This window comes from Pongo pygmaeus, chromosome 5 (assembly GCF_028885625.2).
Source record: "Pongo pygmaeus isolate AG05252 chromosome 5, NHGRI_mPonPyg2-v2.0_pri, whole genome shotgun sequence".
In the NCBI taxonomy this organism is placed as follows: Eukaryota; Metazoa; Chordata; class Mammalia; order Primates; family Hominidae; genus Pongo; species Pongo pygmaeus.
The window spans coordinates 136,584,456-136,606,191 of record NC_072378.2 but is presented as its reverse complement, the minus strand read 5'-3'; the positions used below and the strand labels follow the sequence as shown (position 1 = coordinate 136,606,191).

Here is a 21,736-nt window from a genome sequence, read left to right as displayed (position 1 = left end):
GTTGCTTGAAACAAATACAATCTGGGCTGTCTTAAAAATGTGCTGGGATTACAGGCGTGAGCCACCGCTCCCAGCCGAGATAGGTTCTTGATTGCTGTGTTCAAATCCTTAAAAGGCTTTCCCAGAGAAGAGACATGTTCAAATCACATAGGATCAGGAGACTGGTATTTGATACTTCCTTGTCCGATCTCCTCATTTTAACATGTTACATATTTAAAGGACAGAAATCAGAGTCAGTAGGTAAAAAATCTTAGGGACATAGACTTACTAGCTCAATATAACGAGCTAATTCAATATAATGAGCTAATACTTGACAACTAGATACTTTAAAAAGTGTTAACATGCAGCTTGTGAATAGCAAGTTTTCTACCTGGATCAAACTGGGGGAGGGGAACACAGGAAAACCCCAGAAAGCAAGCCACCATATTTTTGAACACTACTCAGAGACAACAGAAAAGCTAGCTTTGTGGTGTCAGAAAATCTTTCTTGGACCCTATCTCATTCTAAAAGTTCAGGAAAATCTAATTTCATGTAAAAATGAGCAATGGAAAATGTCCAATCACATAAAATGTTTTTGTCAAAATGGAATTATGAATGCTTTAGTAAACAGTGGAGGAAATATCTCTGAAGAATTTAGAAGAAAGTTGTCAGCAAAGCATTTATGGATGTAGTATTTGACCTGGGTCCTCCTTGCTACCTAAATCAGTTGGAATATTAACCTATGTTAATAGTGCAGCTGGAACAGTAGTGGTTCCGTTCTCATTCTGGAGGGATGTTTTCATTCTGGCCCTGTCTGTTTGCTGTTTGATAAGAGGGTGGGAAAGGGAGGGGGTTATAAAGTCGTGATTTATTCACAAGGGCAAAGGGAAGGACAAGGAACTTGAGAAAATTACTCCATGCAGGGTTTCTGATCCATCATCATCCTTGTTCTGCACTCACTTTCAGCCATATCCAGCTCTACTGGGCATATCACTTATTGCTGTCAATTGTTTTGCTAGTTGCTTAGCCCCAAATCATTATCATCATTTCTGTCATTCCACATTTAGGTATTTTATTCAACAAGTAGACTGAATGCCTGTTATATACCAGACACTCTTCTAAAGCACTGGGGAAAGAAAGAGCATGGATCAAAACAACTTCCTGTTCTCCTGGAGTCTACAATTTTGTTTGGTGGTAGTGGAAGCATAACTATATATGATAAGTGCTATAGAGAAAGGCAAATTAGGGTTAGAATGGAACGAGATGCCCCACTGGCCTGTAAGCTCCAGGAGGACAAGGACCTGCCTTCTCATTAAGGCATTTTCCGTGCTTAGAATGGTGTCTGTTGCGTAGTAGATATCTATTATTGGTTGAATGAATAAATGATGTTGACCATAGATAAATTAGTTCAAAACTTAACATTTTCAAATTATGTCAGTAGCAGGCACACATCTTAAATTGTTATATCACTCCAGTGCACGTCTTGCTGAAATTCAGAAGAGGAAGCTATTTCGTATGAAGCTAATAACCTTAAATCAGAAATGAAAACTGGGATATCACCTGTCATACCACTTGCCATCCTCGGCTAAGCCAGGAGAGTGTCCGGCCCATATTCGGTAGCCTGGATACGTAGGTGTATTTAGTGAACGAAAAAATGAATCCTAGCCACTGCAAAGCTGCAAAACCCTCGGGGGTAGTGCTTGGCTTCTGCCAGTTCTACAAGTATTTTAATATTAGCTGAACAAATGAAATGACCAAAAAATCGCGATTTTGTGTTAGATGAACTTGGGAAGGCGGATGCGCTTAGGGTCCGGCTGTAGTGAGTGACACACTCCCTGCGAAGGGTTATGTGGGGTACGAGCTCCGGACTGCGAGTCCAGCTCACGAGTTTGTACCTAAAACCTTGCCCTGCGGGAGCGCCGCCGTCCTAAAGCGACCTGCCCCGCCTATCAGCTCCTATTGGCTGACTCTCGGAAGACCCGCCTCTTCAGAAGGAAAAGCAGTCGCTTCCCGAATTGCCTGACATCATGCAATGACCAATCAGAAGCAGCGATCTGCAGTTTTGCCCAATGAGACTGGGTACGGGTCCTGGCCCGCGGAGTTCGATTTCGTCCTGGGATGCGGAAGTAGCAGTCTTGTCATGCGGAAGTAGCTGTCCTGTCCTAGGGACTAGCAGGTGGGTTGGTTAGGCGCAGGAGGACGTGGGCGCGCTTCCCGTAACGTTACCCTGGCTGAGCGTGAGGCTCCAGGGCTGGGCACTGGGTTGACCTCTTATTCCTCGCTGAGAGCATCTTTACCGCCTGTGGCTGCAAGCCGAGGCGCGCGGGTGGAAACTGGGTCGAGGTCTGGGTAGACGTCTGAGCGATCTGCACAAGGAGTGGCGCAGTCTGGAATTTGAGGATTCCTAACGCCCTCTGCTTGATGTTCTGATGATTCCCGGGGGCTCGGTTTCGGAGGAAGGTGAGCAAGCCTACCACGCTGTGTTTGGAGAGCACCAGGAAGCTTGTGACCAAAGTGAGGGACGCGATCCGGCTCTGGTCACGGCCTGTTACTAGATGGGTGACCAAGTCACGTCCCCTATCTGGAATTCATGCTCCTCATTTTAAAAGAGTGAGGAGGGATGGACGGTACTTCGATATGTGTGTGAGAAGAGCTACTGTTTATTTTTTTAAAAACTTTGAGTCGTCCCTTGCCTGCTTTCAAGGGTTGGCTAAACTCACCCATCTGCTAAGAGTCTCAGCCCAAAGCTTTCAGGAAAGAGCGAGCTTCGCTGTGGCATGTAACTTGAAGCCTTGCCTACTAAGTAGATGTCCAGTTTGTTGTTGATTGGTCTCTATTAACTAGGCCCCTTCATGAGCTCAAACATCCTACGAGGTTTTAATGTAATCTAACCAATAAATTGAAATTTCCTTTACAACCCTCTCTTTCCCCGACTTCCCCTTCCTTTCTTTTTCTTTGACTTAAAATAATGCTGGCTAGGAGAAATTAGTTGACGGTGTCATGTGTATCAAGAGGACTTTTCCAGGTTATGTAGTACAATTTGGCATTTATTTGTCAAGAGTAACATTTTCTAAAATTTTCCCCAAAGGCACCAAGAAACTGATAATGTTCCTTTGAATTGGCTTCTGTATTTGCTTCATCAATGTCTCTCATACTGAATATCTTAAGAGAGATGCTGGAATATTTTGGCGTTCCTGTAGAACAGGTAAATGTCCTTTTGGATTGGAATGGATCTGTTGTATTTGTTCTTGGGTTTCATTTTGAAAATGACTTATATGTAATCATTTGATTTAAGGCAAAATTGTTGCTTCTTTTTAGATGGAACAAAGGTGAGTTTGCAATAGTATAGCTTTGATGGTTTGAGTTAGAAGAGGGATAAGATTATTGAGAACATATTTACCCGATAGGACAAATGCCAACAGAAGATACAAAGGAAGCAAAATATAGACGTGACCTTCACAGAATTACATTTATTGCACAGATACATTAAAACTTCTATTCAAGGTAATTTATAAACAAGTTCAATATTTAAAGCTCAATAAATCCAGAATAAATCTAATGGGAAGAGGATGATTTAGGCCTGAGAATGATAAGCTGTATTAGTCTGTTCTCATGCTGCTGGTAAAGACATACCCGAGACTGAGTAATTTATAAAGAAAAGAGGTTTAATTGACTCACAGTTCCACATGGCTGGGGAGGCCTCACAATCGTTGCTGAAGGCAAATGAGTAGCAAAGTCACTTCTTACATGATGGCAGGCAAGAGAGCTTGTGCAGGGGAACTCCTGTTTATAAAACCATCACATCTCATGAGACTTATTCACTACCACGAGCATAGTATGGGGGAAGCTGCCCCCATGATTCAGTTATCTTCACCTGGCCCCACCCTTGACACATGAGGATAATTACATTTCAAGGTGAGATTTGGGTGGGGACACAGCCAAACCATATCATAAACAAATCAAATTTTATCTACTTGTTGAACATCTACTGTATCTAAGACAATATGCTTGTTTCTGCAGGTAATACAGAGGAGTAATACATGGTTGTTGTATTCATAATGCTTAAAATATGAGGAATAAGAAACAATAAAGATAACTGTAATATGAGATTGTAAGGAAGACGGGTGGGGTGAATTAGAAGAAAGTAGTCAAGGATAATTTAAGATTTTTTTAAAGCAAAAGTAAGTTGAAGAATCATGGTACCATTATTATAAATGGGCATCTTAGTATGAGAAACTAGTTTGAATATGGAGATGAGATGAGTCAGAGGTGATGTTAGAACATGTAAGTAGAAATATCCTTCAGACAATTGGATATATATATGGTTTTAGTATGTAGGAAAGAAAAAGATTCAGTTTTGGGAGTTATCTGCTTTGTTTTGAAAATCGAAAGCCATGGACTTCGATAATGGCAAATGTCATTAGATGTGATTGAAACATTTTAAATTTCAGTAATTGAGAGACTGAAGATAACAGCTGAACATTTGTTTATCACTATTAGGTTATTGGTGACCTTAAGAATTTCTGTAAGTGGAGAATGGGACTGTGTTGGAGTAGTTTGAAGAATGTCAGGAAGGGAGGTGGGATCAGCAACCTTCTTTTGAAAAGTTTGCTTGTGAAAAGAAATTGAGAGAGGCCATCAACCTGAAGGGGCCGCAGGATGGAATTTTTATTTCTCTTTTAAAGTTAGAAGTAACTTCAGCATATTTGTCATCACTCTGGAAGAAAGAGACAGGAAGAAATTTAAGATCCACATGAGAGAGTGATCGAGCACCGCCTTTGAGAAGGTAGTTGGGCAAGGGATCTAATTAAATAAGTCTTGGAAAGGAGAGAGACTGTCCTGCCTTAAAGAACAGAATGAAAGTGAGAGAAAGTGAAAAGAGATTTTTTTTTTTTAAGATGGAGTCTTGCTCTGTTGCCCAGGCTGGAGTGCAGTGGTGCAATCTTGGCTCACTGCAACCTCTGCTCCGAGGTTCAAGTGATTCTCCTGCCCCCGCCTCCCGAGTAGCTGGGATTACAGGAGCCTGCCACCAATGCCCAACTGATTTTTATATTTTTAGTAGAGATGGGGTTTTACCAGGTTGGCCAGGCTGGTCTTGAATTCCTAACCTCAAGTGATCCACCTGCCTTGGCCTTCCGAAGTGCTGGGATTACAGGTGTGAGCCTCCCGTGCCTGGCCTGAAAAGAGATTTTGAATGGAGCTAAGTAAGAGAAATGAAGTTGAGGTATGTCAAGTTGAAGTTCTTGGTTTTCTCAGTGAGAGCAGAGACAAGGTCACTTGCAAGTAATGAAGTGGTGGGATTTGAGAAGGGATTTCAGAGATTGGAGACTGCTCTGGGCAATGTGGTATAGAATCTAACATGTTATGAAGGGATTTCAGAATACCTATGAGAACCCAGCTGAAGTCATCATGGAGTTGTAGTTTTTCTAATATTGTCGTTTTGTGATTTTTTTTTCCTAGCTAAGAGTAATTAGGGTAGTGTATTCATTAGCAGTGTGGGAGCACATAATATCAAAAGAATGAACCATTTTTGAGTGGCATTGCACATATTACTGAAATAATTAACCAGAAAATCCATGCTTGGTAGGAAAATTAGTAAAGTCCAAATGTGGGTGCTAGACCAGGAATAGAGGGAAGATGAAATAATAAGAATGGTGAAGATGGCCAGATGTGGTGGGTCACCCCTGTAATCCCAACACTTTGGGAGGCTGAGGCAGGCATATCACTTGAGCTCAGGTTTTCAAGACCAGCTTGGGCAACATGATGAAACCTCGTCTCTATAAAAAATATAAAAATTAACCAGGCATGGTCGTGTGCACCTGTGGTCCCAGCTACTCCAGAGGCTGAGGTAGGAGGGTTGCTTGAGCCCAGGAGGTGGAGGTTGCAGTGAACCCTGATCATGCTCCTGCACTCTAGCCTGGGTGACAGAGTGAGACCCCATCTCAGAAAAAAAAAAACCTCAAAAAGCAAACAACAACAACAATGAAAATGGTGAAGATGGCCAGGGGCAATGAAGGAATGAGAGGAAGGACAGGAGTTTATTAGGATGGAAACTGCCGAGCAAGATAGGAAGGTATCATTTAAATTAACTAAGAGCTAACCCAACTCTTGGGTGACTGTATATGTCATAGGTAGCCCTCATGGTAGCAAAGCCTCTATGCCTGTTGTTCTTACCATGGGTACGCAGATGAATGGTCTGTAGAACACTTTAAATATAAATGCTTAATCCTCCAAATATTCTACTAGTAATAGGTCTGGGATCTATATCCTCTAGGCTGTGCAATCCAGTATGATAGCCACTGGCCACATGTCACTTTTAAGTACTCAAAATATCTGAATTGAGATCTTCTATAGGTGTAAACTCTATAAGGGATTTTGAAGACTGAGTGTGAAAAAAATGTAAAATAATCTTAGCAATTTAAAAATATTATTGGTTGAGCATCACTCAAAACCTGAAATCTGAAATGCTCCAAAATCCCAAACTTCTTGAGTGCCAGCATGACACCACAGTGGGAAAATTTTACACCTGACCTCACATGATGGGTCACAATCAAAAAGCAGGTGCACAACCCACAGTTTACTTAGCCTGCTGTTGTTAGTTGTTGCTGTTGTTTAACAGCTGAGACAAGCTGTTTATTGGATGTTTTAACGAGGATGCTAATAGGAGGCTACCTATATCTGTTGGGATCTTAGGAAAAATGTCCAATTTATCATGTCATATCTTTTGGCTGGTGGGGGAGAGTGGTTCCTGTGGCAATAGTTTACACTAATTTGGGAAGCCCACACTAAAGGATGAAGTATTATTTGAGCTATAGTAGCACATTATTACTTCTAATGCCTTTTCAAGAGCTGACTGCCAGTTATTTACATATTCACTTTATGTAAATAACTCTGAATTGTCTAGGACCTGATTTATTTATTCCCTTTTTTATTTCTCCTTTAAAGGAAATTACATAAGTATACTCCATATTACCTCGTTGCTTGATAATTTGAAATTGTCAATTTTTGGTTGGGCCAAAAAGATGGGATTTGTAGCTGGGGGAGGGGATCCAATTTTTTTGAACAAAGTTTCTCCCAAGGTATTTGGACATTATCAGAAATAGAACAAAATGAATTGTGCTTTTTAAAAGATCTTCCTGGAATGTAGATGTGTTTATTACCATCTTTTTTTTAGACAAATACTCACAAAGTTCTATTCTTTGAAGAAAGGCTCTGCCATTCTATATTTCTTTTTAAAAATAAATGTGATTTTACAGGACTCCCTGTATTAAAAAAAAAATGCCACCGCGTCTTTTTTACATCTCCTTTTTACATACTTATATAAATGTGCTTAATCAGAGTGCATTTTAATTCATACTTTATGTTTAAAATAGGTTTTGCTGATTTGGGAAAATAAAGACTATGGATCAACTAGGAGTATTGTTCGTATTATTGGGAAAATGCTTCCATTGGAACCTTGTCGAAGACCTAATTTTGAGGTAAGTCAGTCAACATAAATTGTTTAAGTACCAAGTACAAAATAATCCTAGGTACTCTTACAGGTATGGGGTAGAACAACAAAGGAAGAAACATTTCCTGCAAGCCAAAAACCTGTAGTTTACCCTTGGGAACAAGCCATTTCATATATGTTTTTGTGGTTTTGTTTATTTAAATACAATCGTGCATCATTTAATGATGGGGGATACATTCTGAGAAAAGCGTTGTTTGGTGATTTTGTCATTGTGCAAACGTCACAGAGTGTACTGGCACAAACCTAGACGGTATATGGCCTATTATGCACCCAGGCTGTATGGTATGACCTGTTGCTTCTAGTCTGCAAACCTTTTCAGCATGTTACTGTACCGAATACTGTAGGCAATTGTTACACAATGGTAAGTGTTTGTGTATCTAAACATAGAAAGTACGGTAACAATGCAGTAAAAATTAGATAAAAAATGTTACGTTGGTATAGGGCACCTACCGTGAATGGAAGATGGGAAGTTGCTCTGGGTGAGTCAGTGAGTGGTGAGTGAATTTGAAGGCCTAGGACATTACTGTACACTACTGTAGACTTTATAAACACTATACACTTAGGCTACACTAAATTTATACAAAAACCCTTTCTTCAATAATACATTAACCTTAGCTTACTGTAACTTTTTTTATAAATGTTTATATTTTGTAAAAATTTTTGACTCTTTTGTAATAACACATCTGAAAACACACGTTGTACAGCTATACAAAATATTTTTTATATCCTTATTCTATAAGCTTTTTATGATTTAAAAATTTTTAAGTTTTTTATACTTTTAAAATTCTTTTGTTAAAACTAAGACACAAGCACACACGTTAGCCTAGGCCTACCCAGGGCAGAATCATCAATATCACTGTCTTCTACCTCCACATCTTGTCCTACTGGAAGGCCTTCAGTGGCAATAACATGCATGGAGCTGTCATCTCCTATGATAACAATACCTTCTCCTGGAATCCTGGAATACCTCCTGAAGGACCTTCCTGAGGCTGTGGTATAGTTAACTTTTTTTTTTTTTTTTTAAGATAAGGTCTTGCTGTCGCCCAGGCCGAACGAAGTGCAGTGGCATGATAACGACTCACTGCAGCCTCAACCTTCTGGGCTCAAGTGATCCTCCCACCTCAGCCTCCTGAGTAGCTGGGACTACTTTGGAGGTGTGCACCACCACACCTGGCTGACTTTTTTTTGGTCTGGTAGACATGGGATCTTGCTATGTTGCCATGGCTGGTCTTGAACTCATGGCCTTAATTGATCCTCCTGCCTTGGCCTCCCAAAGTGCTGGGATTACAGGAATGCACCACCATGCCCAGCCAACTTTTCTTTTTAAGTAGAAGGAATACACTCTAAAATAATAATAAAAAGTATAATATAGTAAATACTAGGTGATAGGAATATTTCAGTTTCATTATAATCTTATGTGACCCCATGTATATGCAGTCCATCATCTACCTAAACGTTACATGGTACGCGTCTGTAATGACATTCACAGATGGGCAAGTGCGAACAATAACTGAAGAGCTTAATTTTATTTTGCATTTTGTGATAGATGAAATTAACCAGGGGAGAGACTATTGCTTGGTGCTTAGACTTCACCAGAACATTTTTCCCAGTGTTCTTTCTTGCTAACAGGTGCATGTTTTTCTATTGAATATTTTTCTTTTTCTTTCTTTTGGATTGTTAACTAATTTAATACCATGGGGCATGTGTCCCTGCAGAGCTCTGACTATTTTTTTCTTTTTTTACTTTAGTTGATCCCGCTCTTGAACTCTGTAGACTCTGATAATTGTGGATCTATGGTTCCATCTTTTGCTGATATTTTGTATGTGGCAAATGATGAAGAAGCCAGTTATCTCAGATTTCGGTAATTTTATATGCTTATCTTGGGAAGTGGGCTATAAACTGAATTCTTGCATGTGTCGAAGCTTGTTCAGATTGATTGAGCTTTTTTGTTTTGTTTATCTTCAAACTGTGCTGTGCCCTACTGTATCTTCCTAATAAAGAAGACTGGCTGCTTTTCATTTATTTAGCCAGTTTTTTTTTTTTTTTTTTTAGTGCACACTTAAACCTAACACCAGGCCTAGGAGGGAGTAGTTATTAAAGGGATATTAGAATCATATATTTAGCCAAAACTTATATACTGTTTACTGTGCACCAGGCAATGATGTTAAATGTATTTCAAAATTTGGATGTGTTACTACTAGGGAGTATTACCTTATATGTTAGTATATTCAGATACAGGCTCTAAGCACATTAAGTGTCAATTATTTAAGTATTCTGGCTGATTTTATTATGTATCAAACTGGCACCAATTTTCAAATAGATAAAATAACATACATTTCACCCTAACATAATCCTGAATGTAAGGCTCTTTATTAACTTATATAGAACTTCTAAATAAATTAACTTTCCTGTGTTTAAAGTTAATAAGTAGAACAATTGCAGGATAATTATTTTTGTTTTATAATCTAAAAGCAAGGTTTGTTTTATTCATTTCCTGGGTCACTGACTGGTCTTCCATTGGAGGCTACGTTCTGTTTATATTGGGAATACAAAGCTAAATAAGATGTTTTCCTTGTCCTCAGTGACTCTAGAAACAATCATGGGGGATAGAGAGTAGTTTTTTTTTTTTTTTTTTTTGAGACGGAGTCTCACTCTGTCGACCAGGCTGGAGTGCAATGGCACGATCTTGGCTCACCGCAACCTCTGCCTCCCAGGCTGAAGTGATTCTCCTGCCTCAGCCTCCTGAGTAGCTGGGACTACAGGGGCACGTCATCACACCCAGCTAATTTTCAAAAATATTTTTAGTAGAGACAGGGTTTCGCCATTTTGACCAGGCTGGTCTCGAACTCCTGACCTCAGGTGATTCACTGCCTCAGCCCCCAAAGTGTTGGGATTACAGGTGTGAGCCACTGTGCCCGGCCTGAGAGTAGCTTTTATTTTGTTTTATTGTCTTTTGATTTTCATGTAGGAGTGTAAGAGTTTATACCTTTTTTGATTGGAAACATATCTTCCCTCCATTTCTTATTTTTTTTCACCCACAGAAATAGTATATGGAAAAGTGAAGAGAAAGTGGAAATTTTTCATCCTTTGCGACTAGTTCGAGATCCACTGTCACCTGCTGTAAGACAGAAAGAAACAGTGAAAAATGATCTGCCTGTAAATGAAGCTGCAATTAAAAAAATAGCTGCCCTTGAAAATGAGCTGACTTTTCTTCGCTCTCAGATTGCAGCAATTGTGGAAATGCAGGAACTGAAAAACAGTACAAATTCTAGTAAGTAACACTAGGATTTTTGTTTCAGTTAGATGATACTCATGGTATAGCCTATACCAACCTGTACAGCATGATACTGTACTGAATATAGTACATATAGTAGCATACAGGAACATCTAGTATTTAAGTGAGTACAATTCTGAGTAAGTACCATGAAAACATTAAATGTACATAAAAGGATGTTGAATATGCAAAATTATTATATCTGATGTTTATTCAGGATAAATTAAGACACATTTGTAGTGAGGGGATGGCTTTGATTTAAAGAAGAACTAGCTTTACTATACTAGAAGATTGTATTTTTGTATTAAAAAGTCTGTTGTCTTCTAAGTAAGCTTTTCTTTTTTCTTTTCTTTTTTTTTTTTGAGGCGGAGTCTCGCTCTGTCGCCCAGGCTGGAGTGCAGTGGCACGATCTTGGCTCACTGCAAGCTCCACCTCCCAGGTTCATGCCGTTCTCCTGCCTCAGCCTCTTGAGTAGCTGGGACTACAGGCGCCCGCCACCACGCTTGGCTAATTTTTTGTATTTTTAGTAGAGATGGGGTTTCACCGTGTTAGCCAGGATGGTCTCGATCTCCTGACCTTGTGATCCACCCGCCTTGGCCTCCCAAAGTGCTGGGATTACAGGCGTGAGCCACCACACCTGGCCCTCAGTAAGCTTTTCTAACTCTTCATGAAAGCATTGGAGATTAAAGAGGAAGAATGCATTGGTTTGAAAGAGGATATAGGTTTGAGGCATCATATGTTTATAGTTTTTAGTTATTGCTGCTACACTCCCACCAAGTTGAGGTGAGTAATGTTTTCCAGTTGATTGTTTTATAAATTTATAGAGATACAACTTGCTTTAAATATATGCGCGCGCACACACACACACACACAACATGTATGTATGTGTGTATAAAATGTAAAGCAATCTAGGTACTGAATGCTTTTCACAACAGATTTGGCTGTAAAGGGCTGTGTGTAAATATAATTGCTAAAAATTTTTTAATACATATATATACAAATGCATAAATACACATATAATTTAATATATTTATGCAGTGTATATAACATTTACATATAAACACATTGTATAATATAGAATAACTTATATTTATACATAATAAATAAAATGATATATAACTGTACACAGTTTTCTTAAGCAATCATGTTTACCCACAGTCCTTTAAGAGCAAATCTGTTGTGGAAAAGTTAAATATTCAGTACCCATCTTAAGCTTTGCTTAGAAAATAATATGCATATTGCTCCAGTGTCATTATAGAGAGAATACATCAATTTGTGTTTCTAACTACAAGTTGTTGATTTATGTTTTAGCTTTTTAACATAGAGGATGAAGTTCAGAGTGTATGTGAATTACTAAAAAAACTCATTTTTTTTTTCATTTGTTTAAAATGCATTCTCCTCCCCGCTCTGCTCTTGGACCTACACTGAAAATTCCTAATTGGATTAAAAATGAATTCACAATTTGACTTGACTCTTAAATTACTAAGCAGATGGGATTGATACTCTTTCCTTGCTACCATATCACTACTTTTAGTAGCATTACAGAAATTGCTCCTGTTTTGGTTCTAATTAGTGTTATTAATATATATTATGTTAGAGATAATTGTGCATGATTTTGTAATAAACCACTTTGTTTGTAGGTTCCTTTGGCTTGAATGACGAGCCCATTAGTTTGGGTCAGTTGTCATCATCGCAGGCTGCCCATCTGAGTGTGGAGCCAGATCAGTTTCCAAGTTCAGTGCTTTCTTCTCCTCCTCCTCCACCACCACTTCCTCCTCAGTTTTCATCTCTCCAGCCACCGTGTTTTCCTCCCATACAACCAGGATCTAATAATATTTGTGACTCAGATAATCCAGCAACTGAAATGAGCAAACAGAACCCGGCTGCTAATAAGACCAATTATAGTCATCATTCAAAAAGCCAGAGAAATAAAGATATTCCAAACATGTTGGACGTTCTAAAGGATATGAATAAGGTTAAGCTTCGTGCAATTGAGCGGTATGTTGTTGTAATTTGAAAAGTGAACTGAAATTTTGTCAATTTTATGTTTAGAAAAATTATTATGTTTATGAAAATTAACATATATGTCTTTTTTCTTATTCTTCTTCACCCCTGAATACCTCTCCCAGAGATAATGACATTCAATTATTTTGGATTATTTCTTCTTCTAGTCTCTTATCACCATATTTTTGAAACAACATACTTATTTGCTATTTCTTGTTATTTTAATTATATTGACTTCCAATTGTAGGATATTAGGAATACATTTTCTTAGATACTCTACCCAGGACACACACACACATCTTGCTATGTCTTCCTGAAATAGTTAAACCACAATCTTTAGTTAAATGAGTATTCAAAATTAATATCCTTATTATAACAGTAAACATCCACAGTAAGCCATTTCTCATATTGTAACCCAGGCTGGAGGGCAGTGTTGAAGTTACGGCTCACTGCAGCCTCGACCTCCTGGGCTCAAGTGATCCTCCCACCTCAGCTTCCTTAGTAGCTGGGACTATAGGCATGTGCCACCATGCCTGGCTAATTTTTGTATTTTTTTGTAGAGATGGTGTTTCGCCACGTTGCCCAGGCTGGTCTCGAACTCCTGAGCTCAAGCGATCTGCCCATGTTGGCCTCCCAAAGCGCTGGGGTTACAGGTGTGAGCCACTGTGCCTGGCCCCATTTCATATATTTTGACTACATTTTATTTGTTGAATAATTTTTTTAGAGTTAATAATTGCCTCTCTGAGTTCCATTTGTGTGTGTGTGTGTGTGGTGAAAAAACATAATGAGCTCTATTCTGTTAACAAATTTTTATGTGTATAATACAGTATCGTTAAGCACAGTGTTGTACAACAGATCTCTAGAGCTTTTTCATCTTGCATAACTGAAATTTTATACTCACTGAACAGTAATCGTTTCCCCCTCGCTTCATCCCCTGGCAACTGCCATTCTTCTTTCTACTTCTACAGTTTGATTACTTTATTTTTTATTTTATCCTATTAAAAAAAAAAGAGACAGGATTTCACTGTGTTGCCCAGGCTGGTCTTGAACTCCTGGGCTCAAGTGATCCTCCTGCCTCGGTCTCTCAAAGTACTGGGATTACAGGCAAGAGCCACTGTGTCCGGCCTAGTTTGATTACTTTAGATGCCTCATATAAGTGAATCACGCATCATTTATCTTTTTGTGACTGGCTTATTTCACTTAGCATGCTGTATATTGTACGTATATATCCCATTTCTTAATCCATTCATCTGTTGATAGACATTTAGTTTGCTTCCATGTCTTGTCTATTGTGACTAGCACTGCAATGAATGTGGGCGTGCAGATATCTCTTTGAGATACTGATTTCACTTCTTTTGGATAAGTACCCAGAAGTGGGCTTGCTGGATCATAGGGTAGTTCTATTTCTAATTTTTGGACGACCCTCCCTTTAGTTATTGGTGATTCTCCTCGAGGATCCCTCTGTGCCCAAAGGATTTCCTTCGCTGACCTCTTGAGCATTCTTGCCCCCTTTTTTCTATGCTGCATCACTGATTTCCTAAATGTCATATCTTCCTATAGCTTCCTGAGAAACATAAAAGGTAGATTAGTTTACTACTTTGCATGTCCAAAAATGTTCTTTTATTCTTTTTTTTTTGAGACGGAGTCTGGCTCTGTCGCCCAGGCTGGAGTGCAGTGGCATGATCTTGGCTCACTGCAGCTTCTGCCTCCTGGGTCTTGGTTCAAGCAATTCTTTTGCCTCAGCCTCCTGAGTAGCTGGGATTACAGGCACGTGCCACCATGCCCAGCTAATTTTTGTAGTTTTAGTAGAGACGCGGTTTCACCATGTTGGCCGGGCTGGTCATGAACTCCTGACCTTGTGATCTGCCGGCCTCGGCCTCCCAAAGTGCTGGGATTACAGGTGTGAGCCACCACACCTGGCCCACATTTTTAATTTTTAAGAGCTGTTTCTTTTTCTTCAAATGCTTCTTTTTAAAATCTTTTTGGTTTTGTTGGTCTTATCCCACTGACAGTATTAAAAGTGTAGGTTTGTTTTAAGTTTTCCTCTGTTCTTAAATTACTGTATTTTTTGTGAGTTTCTTTTTTCCTTTTAGCTTTGATCTCTATCTTTAGTTTTGTAGCCTTGTGTAAACATCTGGTGATTCTTATTTAAAAATGAGGCAAGGAAAAGCTGATTGCATGTTCTTTGTGTGAGGTGGGCTTATCAACTTAGGGGCTTCACAATTTAGTGATTAGGGAGAGGACCATTTTCTTGGCCACACCCCAGAGCTGTGTGTCTTTTCTTTTGGGCTACAGGATTTTCCTTAGAAAGTTCTTCATTCTCCCTCGTGGTCAGGAGGGATGGGGATTACACAGCGGGTGCAAGCCAGGTCATTGGAGAGCTGAGTGGGGAAAGACGAGCAAGAGAGAAGCGTCTTATTCAGCACACAGACTTTTTACTTATGCCCTGTGTTCAGCAGGGCGCCCATGCCCCACGCTCTCACTCTCATCAGCTTTCCAGCTTCCAGCATCTGGTTGCAATTCTTATCTCCGGTCTCCCCTTCTAATCTCTTTGTCCTTGTGGATATGTAGATCTTTTTCATTTCTTTACTTTCATTTTAGTAGGATTTCACAAGGGATTTGCCATGTTTGCCTGGAAATCCCTCAGTGAAGTTTTTGTTGAGAAAATAGATGTATTTTCTGTATAATAGTCCTAGGACAGATAAGTCAGTTCTGTTTTTAATGAGGTTGTGAGTTTGATCCTTGCAACGATTCAGAAGGGTTCATTTTAAGTGAAATCCTTGTGAAGAGGAAAGAGAAGGGAAACCAGTAACCACAGGAAGAGCATGAGGCAGCTTGTTGAGAAAAATCTCATGGCTGTAGGTGCATGCTTGGTCCCAACTAGATCTTGTACTTGTGTCATCGGGCTTAGTCAGTATCAAGCGGGAACTCTGTGCCTGTTACCATCACTGGAAAAACAACTAAAAGGCCAGTAGACTCTGCCTCCTGTCCCCCTATTCTCTCCTGAATTGCCTCTACAGCTAACTTTGTTTTGTACATTGCTGAGGAATCAGATGAGCTCTCTCACCTCTTTACACCTACAGATTCCCCATGCAGATTCTCTGCCTTCCATCTTGCTGTTGGGAGTGAAGTGTCATCATTCATGGCCAGGATCTTCCTTTGGTTACTGGTTTCCCTTCTCTTTCCTCTTCACAAGGATTTCACTTAAAATGAGCCCTTCTGCGTCACTGAATCTTCCTTCTTTACCTCGTCCTTCTCCTCACACCTGAGTACTTCCCACCTTTAAAACACATGTACTCTCAGCCATTGTTCTGTTGTTCTGCTCCCTTTCTGATATGAATTCTTGAAGTCGTCTATAATTTGTTTCTATCGCTGCCACCTTCTACCCACAGTGACTCCATTGAAAACTGCTTCACCAGTGACTCTATATGGCTAAATCCACTGGTCTTTTCGCATTGCTTGTCTTACTTGACCTCTTGGCAGCATTTGATACAGCCCATGGTCCCCACCTCCTTGGAGCACTTTCTTTTTTTTTTGAGACGGAGTCTCGCTCTGTTGCCAGGCTGGAGCGCAGTGGCGCGATCTCGGCTCACCACAACCTCTGCCTCCTGGATTCAAGTGATCCTCCTGCCTCAGCCTCCCGAGTAGCTGGGACTACAGGTGTGTGCCACCATGCCCAGCTAATTTTTGTATTTTTAGTAGAGATGGGGTTTCACCGTATTGGCCAGGATGGTCTCGATCTCTTGACCTCGTGATCCGCCCACCTTGGCCTCCCAAAGTGCTGGGATTACAGGCGTGAGCCACTGGGCCCAGCCTGGAGCACTTTCTTTACTTGGTTTCTGGGAAAGCATACCCCCAGGTTTCCTCTGACCACATCAACTATTCCTTCTTATTCCTTTAACTCTTCCCCCTGGGCCTGGTCTTTAAATGTTGAAGTGCGTGGTTCAGACCTCAGCCCTCTCTCTTCTCTGTCCATGCCGTTTCCTTTGGTGAGCTCACCTAGTCCTGTGGCTCTAAATACCAGCTGTATGCTTATGACTCAAATGTTTATTTTTCTAGCCCTGACCTCTCCTTTTGAGCCCAGATGCATATACTGAAATGCCTATTTGACATCTTTATTTGCCTGTCTCACAGATATCTCGTTTCACAGGTCCAAAACAGGACTTTTCCTTCCTGTTCTTTTCCGCCACGTTGAAAACCTGTTCTTTCCTATGTCTTTTGCATCTTAGCAAATGGCAACACAATCACCCGGTTGCTTAAGATCTAGGAATCAGGCCAGGTGCGGTGGCTTACACCAGTAATCCCAGCACTTTGGGAGGCTGAGGTGGGCGGATCACTTGAAGTCAGGAGTTCGAGACCAGCCTGGCCAACATGGTGGAACCCAGTCTCTACTAAAAATACAAAAATTACCCTGACATGGTGGCACACACCTGTAATCCCAGCTACTAGGAGGCTGAGGCAGGAGAATTAATTGTTTGAGCCCGGGAGGCGGAGGTTGCAGTGAGCCACTGTGCTCCAGCCTTGGTGACAAAGTGAGACTCCGTCTCAAAAAAACAAAAACAGATATCTAGGAATCATCCTTCATCTTTATTTTCCGTTCTATCTCCCACCGTTCCCATCAGCACATAGCTCAATTCTGTGGACCCTCTTGACCTCCACTGCCACCTCTCCAGGCTAAGCCCATTCTTATCTAGCTTAGACTTCCACAGCAGCTTCCTCAGTGGTCTGTTTTCATTCTTGCCTTCTTATTTATTCTGCAGATAGTGACCAGAAGTCAGATCAGGCCATTCTCCTGCTTCAGAATCTTCTGTGGGTTTCTGTTGTGCTTTGAATCAGTTCTAGAGCCCTTGCTGTGCCCGTAGGTCCCTCTAGGAGCCAGCCCTTGCTTCTCTCACTGAGCTCCTCTCCTGTGTCCCATGTTTGCCCACTGCACTCCAGCTGCAGTTGCTTTCCTTTTTCCATTTCTCACACATGCCAAGCTCCTTCCTGATGCACCCCCAGATGTTTACACTAAAACTGACCCCTTGTCATTTTCTTAAAGAGGATGTTGCTTCCTTAAAGAGGCTTTTTTCTGATCATATCTAAAGTGCTTCTGTCCCTAATCACTATTACATTTCCCTATTTTTTATTTTTTAATTTAGTTTTTTTTTTTTTTGAGACAGGGTCTTGCTTTGTCACCCAGGCTGGAGTGTAGTGGTGCCACGACTTGCTGCAGGCTTGACCTCCTTGGCTCAAGTGATCCTCCTGCCTTAACCTCCCAAGTAGTTGCCTGGCTAATTTTTAAATTTTTTCTAGAGACAGGGTCTCGCTATGTTACCCAAGCTGCTCTTGAACTCCTGGGCTCAAGCAGTCTTCCCACCTTGGCCTCCTAAAGTGCTGGGATTACAGGCATGAGCTACCGTGCCCAGCCTCTGTTTTGTTTTATTCACAGCACTTATTACCATCCAAATGATCTTAGTCACTTGTATATTGATGATAATCTTGCTGTAAGAATTGGGAGCAGAATACTCACAAAGCATAAAATGGAGTTGGATGTAGTAGTGGGCATTCAATGAAGATTAAATGAATGAACGACCAAACAAATGAACAATTTGCCTAATTTTTTTTTTTTTGGCGTGAACTCTAGTCCTTTTAAAAGTTCTTATTTATTTGAATTTTCCTACCCATTAGGAAATTAGAAAATTACAATAATAAAGATCTTCAGCATAGTGACATCTGACAAATCTCAAGTTATAACAAGGTTATGGCAGAGTCTCAAGTCACATGGGTTCTTGGTTTTTGATTCTCCATTCATTGTGCCTTCCTTATTTTATTGCAAAAATTTCTTGAAGATTAGATTATTTTCAGTCTCTTGAAGACTAATTAAATTGTAAGATATATGCTTGTATTCCTGCCATGTTTGTCAACAAGGAGCTAAAATTATATCCAAGTTTTAATAAATTCAATTTTTTTTTTTTTAAAAAATAGGTCACCTGGCGGTAGACCCATTCATAAGAGGAAAAGACAGAATTCACATTGGGATCCAGTTTCTTTAATATCTCATGCACTTAAGCAGAAATTTGCATTTCAAGAAGATGATTCTTTTGAGAAAGAGAATAGATCTTGGGAATCTTCCCCATTTTCTAGTCCAGAAACTTCAAGGGTAAGCTACACTAATGTAAAATTAATTTTTCAGTTTTTCTCAGATGTATTGTTTATGTTACAGCTTTGTGTTCAAGTTCTCTTGAAGTAATTGTGCAGAATGGGCTATATAATTGTTTATTGATGCTGCTAATGTTTCTGGGGTTTTTTTTTGTTGTTAATTTTAGATGCTCATTTTCACTTTTAGCCTGTCATGAGCTCTTTTGAAATAAAGTACTTAATTTGAAAAATATTTGTGCATGTGTTTATATGACTTATCTTAGACAGGTGCCGATTTGATGTTGCCGTCTGCAGTATGAACTGGGTGTTTGACAGTCTGAGAGGGCCAGGGAATGGTGCAGTAGACTCCCCCTAACCATATGGAATGTGAATACGCCAAGATTTGACTCTGTCAAATATACAGGCTTTGGGTATTTTGTTGAATATAATGTTAACTCTGCATGTAAAAAAGCAAAGGGGATTATAGTTATCTTTAGTGACACCACTTACTGGATGCCTAGGATGAGAAATACTGGATTTTAAGCATTTGAGCCTTAAGATTACTCCTTACTTGAAGTCTCTTTTCTTAAATTTAGAAGTAATTCTAATTTTGGGGTGGTTTTCACATGTCTTAATTTAGTTGAGGTAGTATTAACACATAAGAATAAGCCTTGAGAATGACAGGAGTGTGGAAGAGGAACAGCATCTAAAGTAAGCTAGATAGCAGTGAGGAAGGAGAGACGTCAGCAGAGGAAGAGACTGGAAAACTCAGATGCATTGAGCCCTCCAAGAGTGTAACAGGGCTGGGCGTGGTCATCCCAGCATTTTGGGAGGCTGAGGTGGGCAGATCATGCATGAGGTCAGGAGTTCGAGACCAGCCTGACCAACACGGTGAAACCTCGCCTGTACTAAAAATACAAAAATTAGCCAGGCGTGGTGGCGGCGTGCACCTGTAATTAATTCCAGCTACTCAGGAGGCTGAGGCAGGAGAATTGCTTGAACCCGGGAGGTGGAGGTTGCAGTGAGCCAAGATTGTGCCACTGCACTCCAGCCTGGCGACAGAGCAAGACTCTGTCTCAAAAAAAAAAAAAAAAAAAAAAAGAGTGTAACAGAGTAGAGGGACTTGTCACACACACACATTCCCACTCCAGTGTGTGCAGCCTCTGTGCTCACCATTGTGTGTGTGTGTGTGTACTATATCTGATGTTTAGCATGTTGACTTAGAAAATTATATTCTTTTAACTATTTAAGAAGACAAAAAGTTCACTTTAGAACTATTACTATAAAAATGCAAGTGTGTCTAAAATGTTTAATTTTAACATTTGTAGAGCAGTTTGTAACTTGCAAAGTACCTTTTTTACTCATCTCACTAGATCTTCACAGCAGTAATCCCCCTTTCCCCCAAAATGTGAGGAAAATGAGCCCTGTAGTGCCTGTAATCCCTTATCTAAGGGGCAGAGCACAGACTAGAACTTGGTTTCTTAAAATTTGAGGATGTTTGAAAACCTGCAGTTATCTAAGAAGTTCCCGTAGGTGGAACACACTGTTTCCCAGTGATAGTGGATAAACGAAATGTTACTAGGTTGTCATTTACTGCTTGCTATTAGTTCAGTGTCTCTTAGCACTTTCTTTCCAGCCAATTACAAATATTTTAGAGAATCTTCTTTTTTTTTACATAGTTTTTAGCACTTTTTTTTTTTTTTTTTACATAGTTTTTAGCACTGGGCACATAGGGACTCAAATTTTAGTTGCCTAAGAGCTCAGCCTGTGCTGCTGAGAATGTCTCGTTCACTTTTGTCCTTGGCTCTGAGCATAGTACCTGATACATAGCCAAATAACTATGTATTATAGTAATAAATACAGTAAATAAATATTGTGAATGAAACCTCAGAGGGTCATCTGGCCTTTGTCTTGCCATTCTTTTTTTTTTTTTTTAACATTAGAATAATTTCTGTGTCAAATATTTGCTTTATTTCAGTTTGGACATCACATTTCACAGTCAGAAGGACAGCGAACTAAAGAAGAAATGGTCAACACAAAAGCTGTTGACCAAGGTATCAGCAACACAAGCCTTCTAAACTCAAGGATTTAAACTCAACTTAAGGTTAAGCCTTAAACTTCTAAAACTTCTTCCTGGATGATAAATTATTCTTAGAAACTGATTTGGACTGTTAAAGGCTAAAAGTAGATGTATTTAAAGACTCTTCTTGACACATTTTGCCTACACTTGCTATGTAAATATGTATGCCTGTCATTTTTGTTTCCTTTGTTCCTTTTTACGTTTATACTCTGTTCTTCTGTACATAGAGCTTAAAATAAACATTCCTTTTGAACTTGCTTGTGTTTTGTAGCAACTCAAATTCATGTTTTCTCACCACATAGTCTGACCTTTTTTTGTTGTTGTTTTTTGTGAGGAATTCCATAGGTAGAGTTTCTTGGATAATAGAAATGAAACATAAGTTTGCAACAGGTATTTTATCCCTCTTCTCCCACATACTAATGTGATATGGAAATTTACATGTTTCCCTGGACCCTTCAGACTGTGTGCAACAGCCGGGGAGCTGAGGTCACCATTGGAATGGACTCAGCTCCACCCATTTTGCCAAGCTCTTCAATTTCAGCAAAGCCCAGGTTTCCTACAGTTTTCTTGTTGTTGTGGCAGAGAGTTGCTTGCCTAGCCCCACCTCCATTCTCAACCCTTTCTCCTGGCCGTATTCCAGTTAGGAGTGGCTGTGTGGCGGTTATGACCACGAAGAAAAGGGTTAGAATCACAGAGATGACATCACTGAGCTGTTGAACCAACATCAACAAGTCCTGTTTGCAGACTTCTTGTCAGAAAGATATATGAG

At 39.9% G+C, this 21,736-nt stretch overlaps 1 protein-coding gene across 3 annotated transcripts; it reads left to right on the top strand.

Moving 5' to 3' along the window:
* Positions 1–1,866: 1,866 nt before the first annotated feature.
* MTFR2 (mitochondrial fission regulator 2) lies at positions 1,867–21,224 on the top strand. 3 transcript variants are annotated; one of them, XM_054491617.2, is made up of 8 exons: positions 1,867–2,439; positions 3,068–3,184; positions 7,353–7,457; positions 9,238–9,350; positions 10,531–10,760; positions 12,404–12,761; positions 18,735–18,909; positions 20,866–21,224. In XM_054491617.2, the coding sequence occupies exons 2-8, from the start codon at positions 3,122–3,124 to the stop codon at positions 20,977–20,979; spliced, it is 1,158 nt and encodes a 385-aa protein (XP_054347592.1). In that variant the 5' UTR covers positions 1,867–2,439; positions 3,068–3,121; the 3' UTR covers positions 20,980–21,224. The 3 variants fall into 3 exon arrangements, with proteins under 3 accessions (XP_054347592.1, XP_054347593.1, XP_063522702.1); XM_054491618.2 differs by having other exon boundaries at positions 2,073–2,155; XM_063666632.1 differs by lacking the exons at positions 1,867–2,439; positions 9,238–9,350 and having other exon boundaries at positions 3,166–3,184.
* The last annotated feature ends 512 nt before the right edge of the window (positions 21,225–21,736 follow it).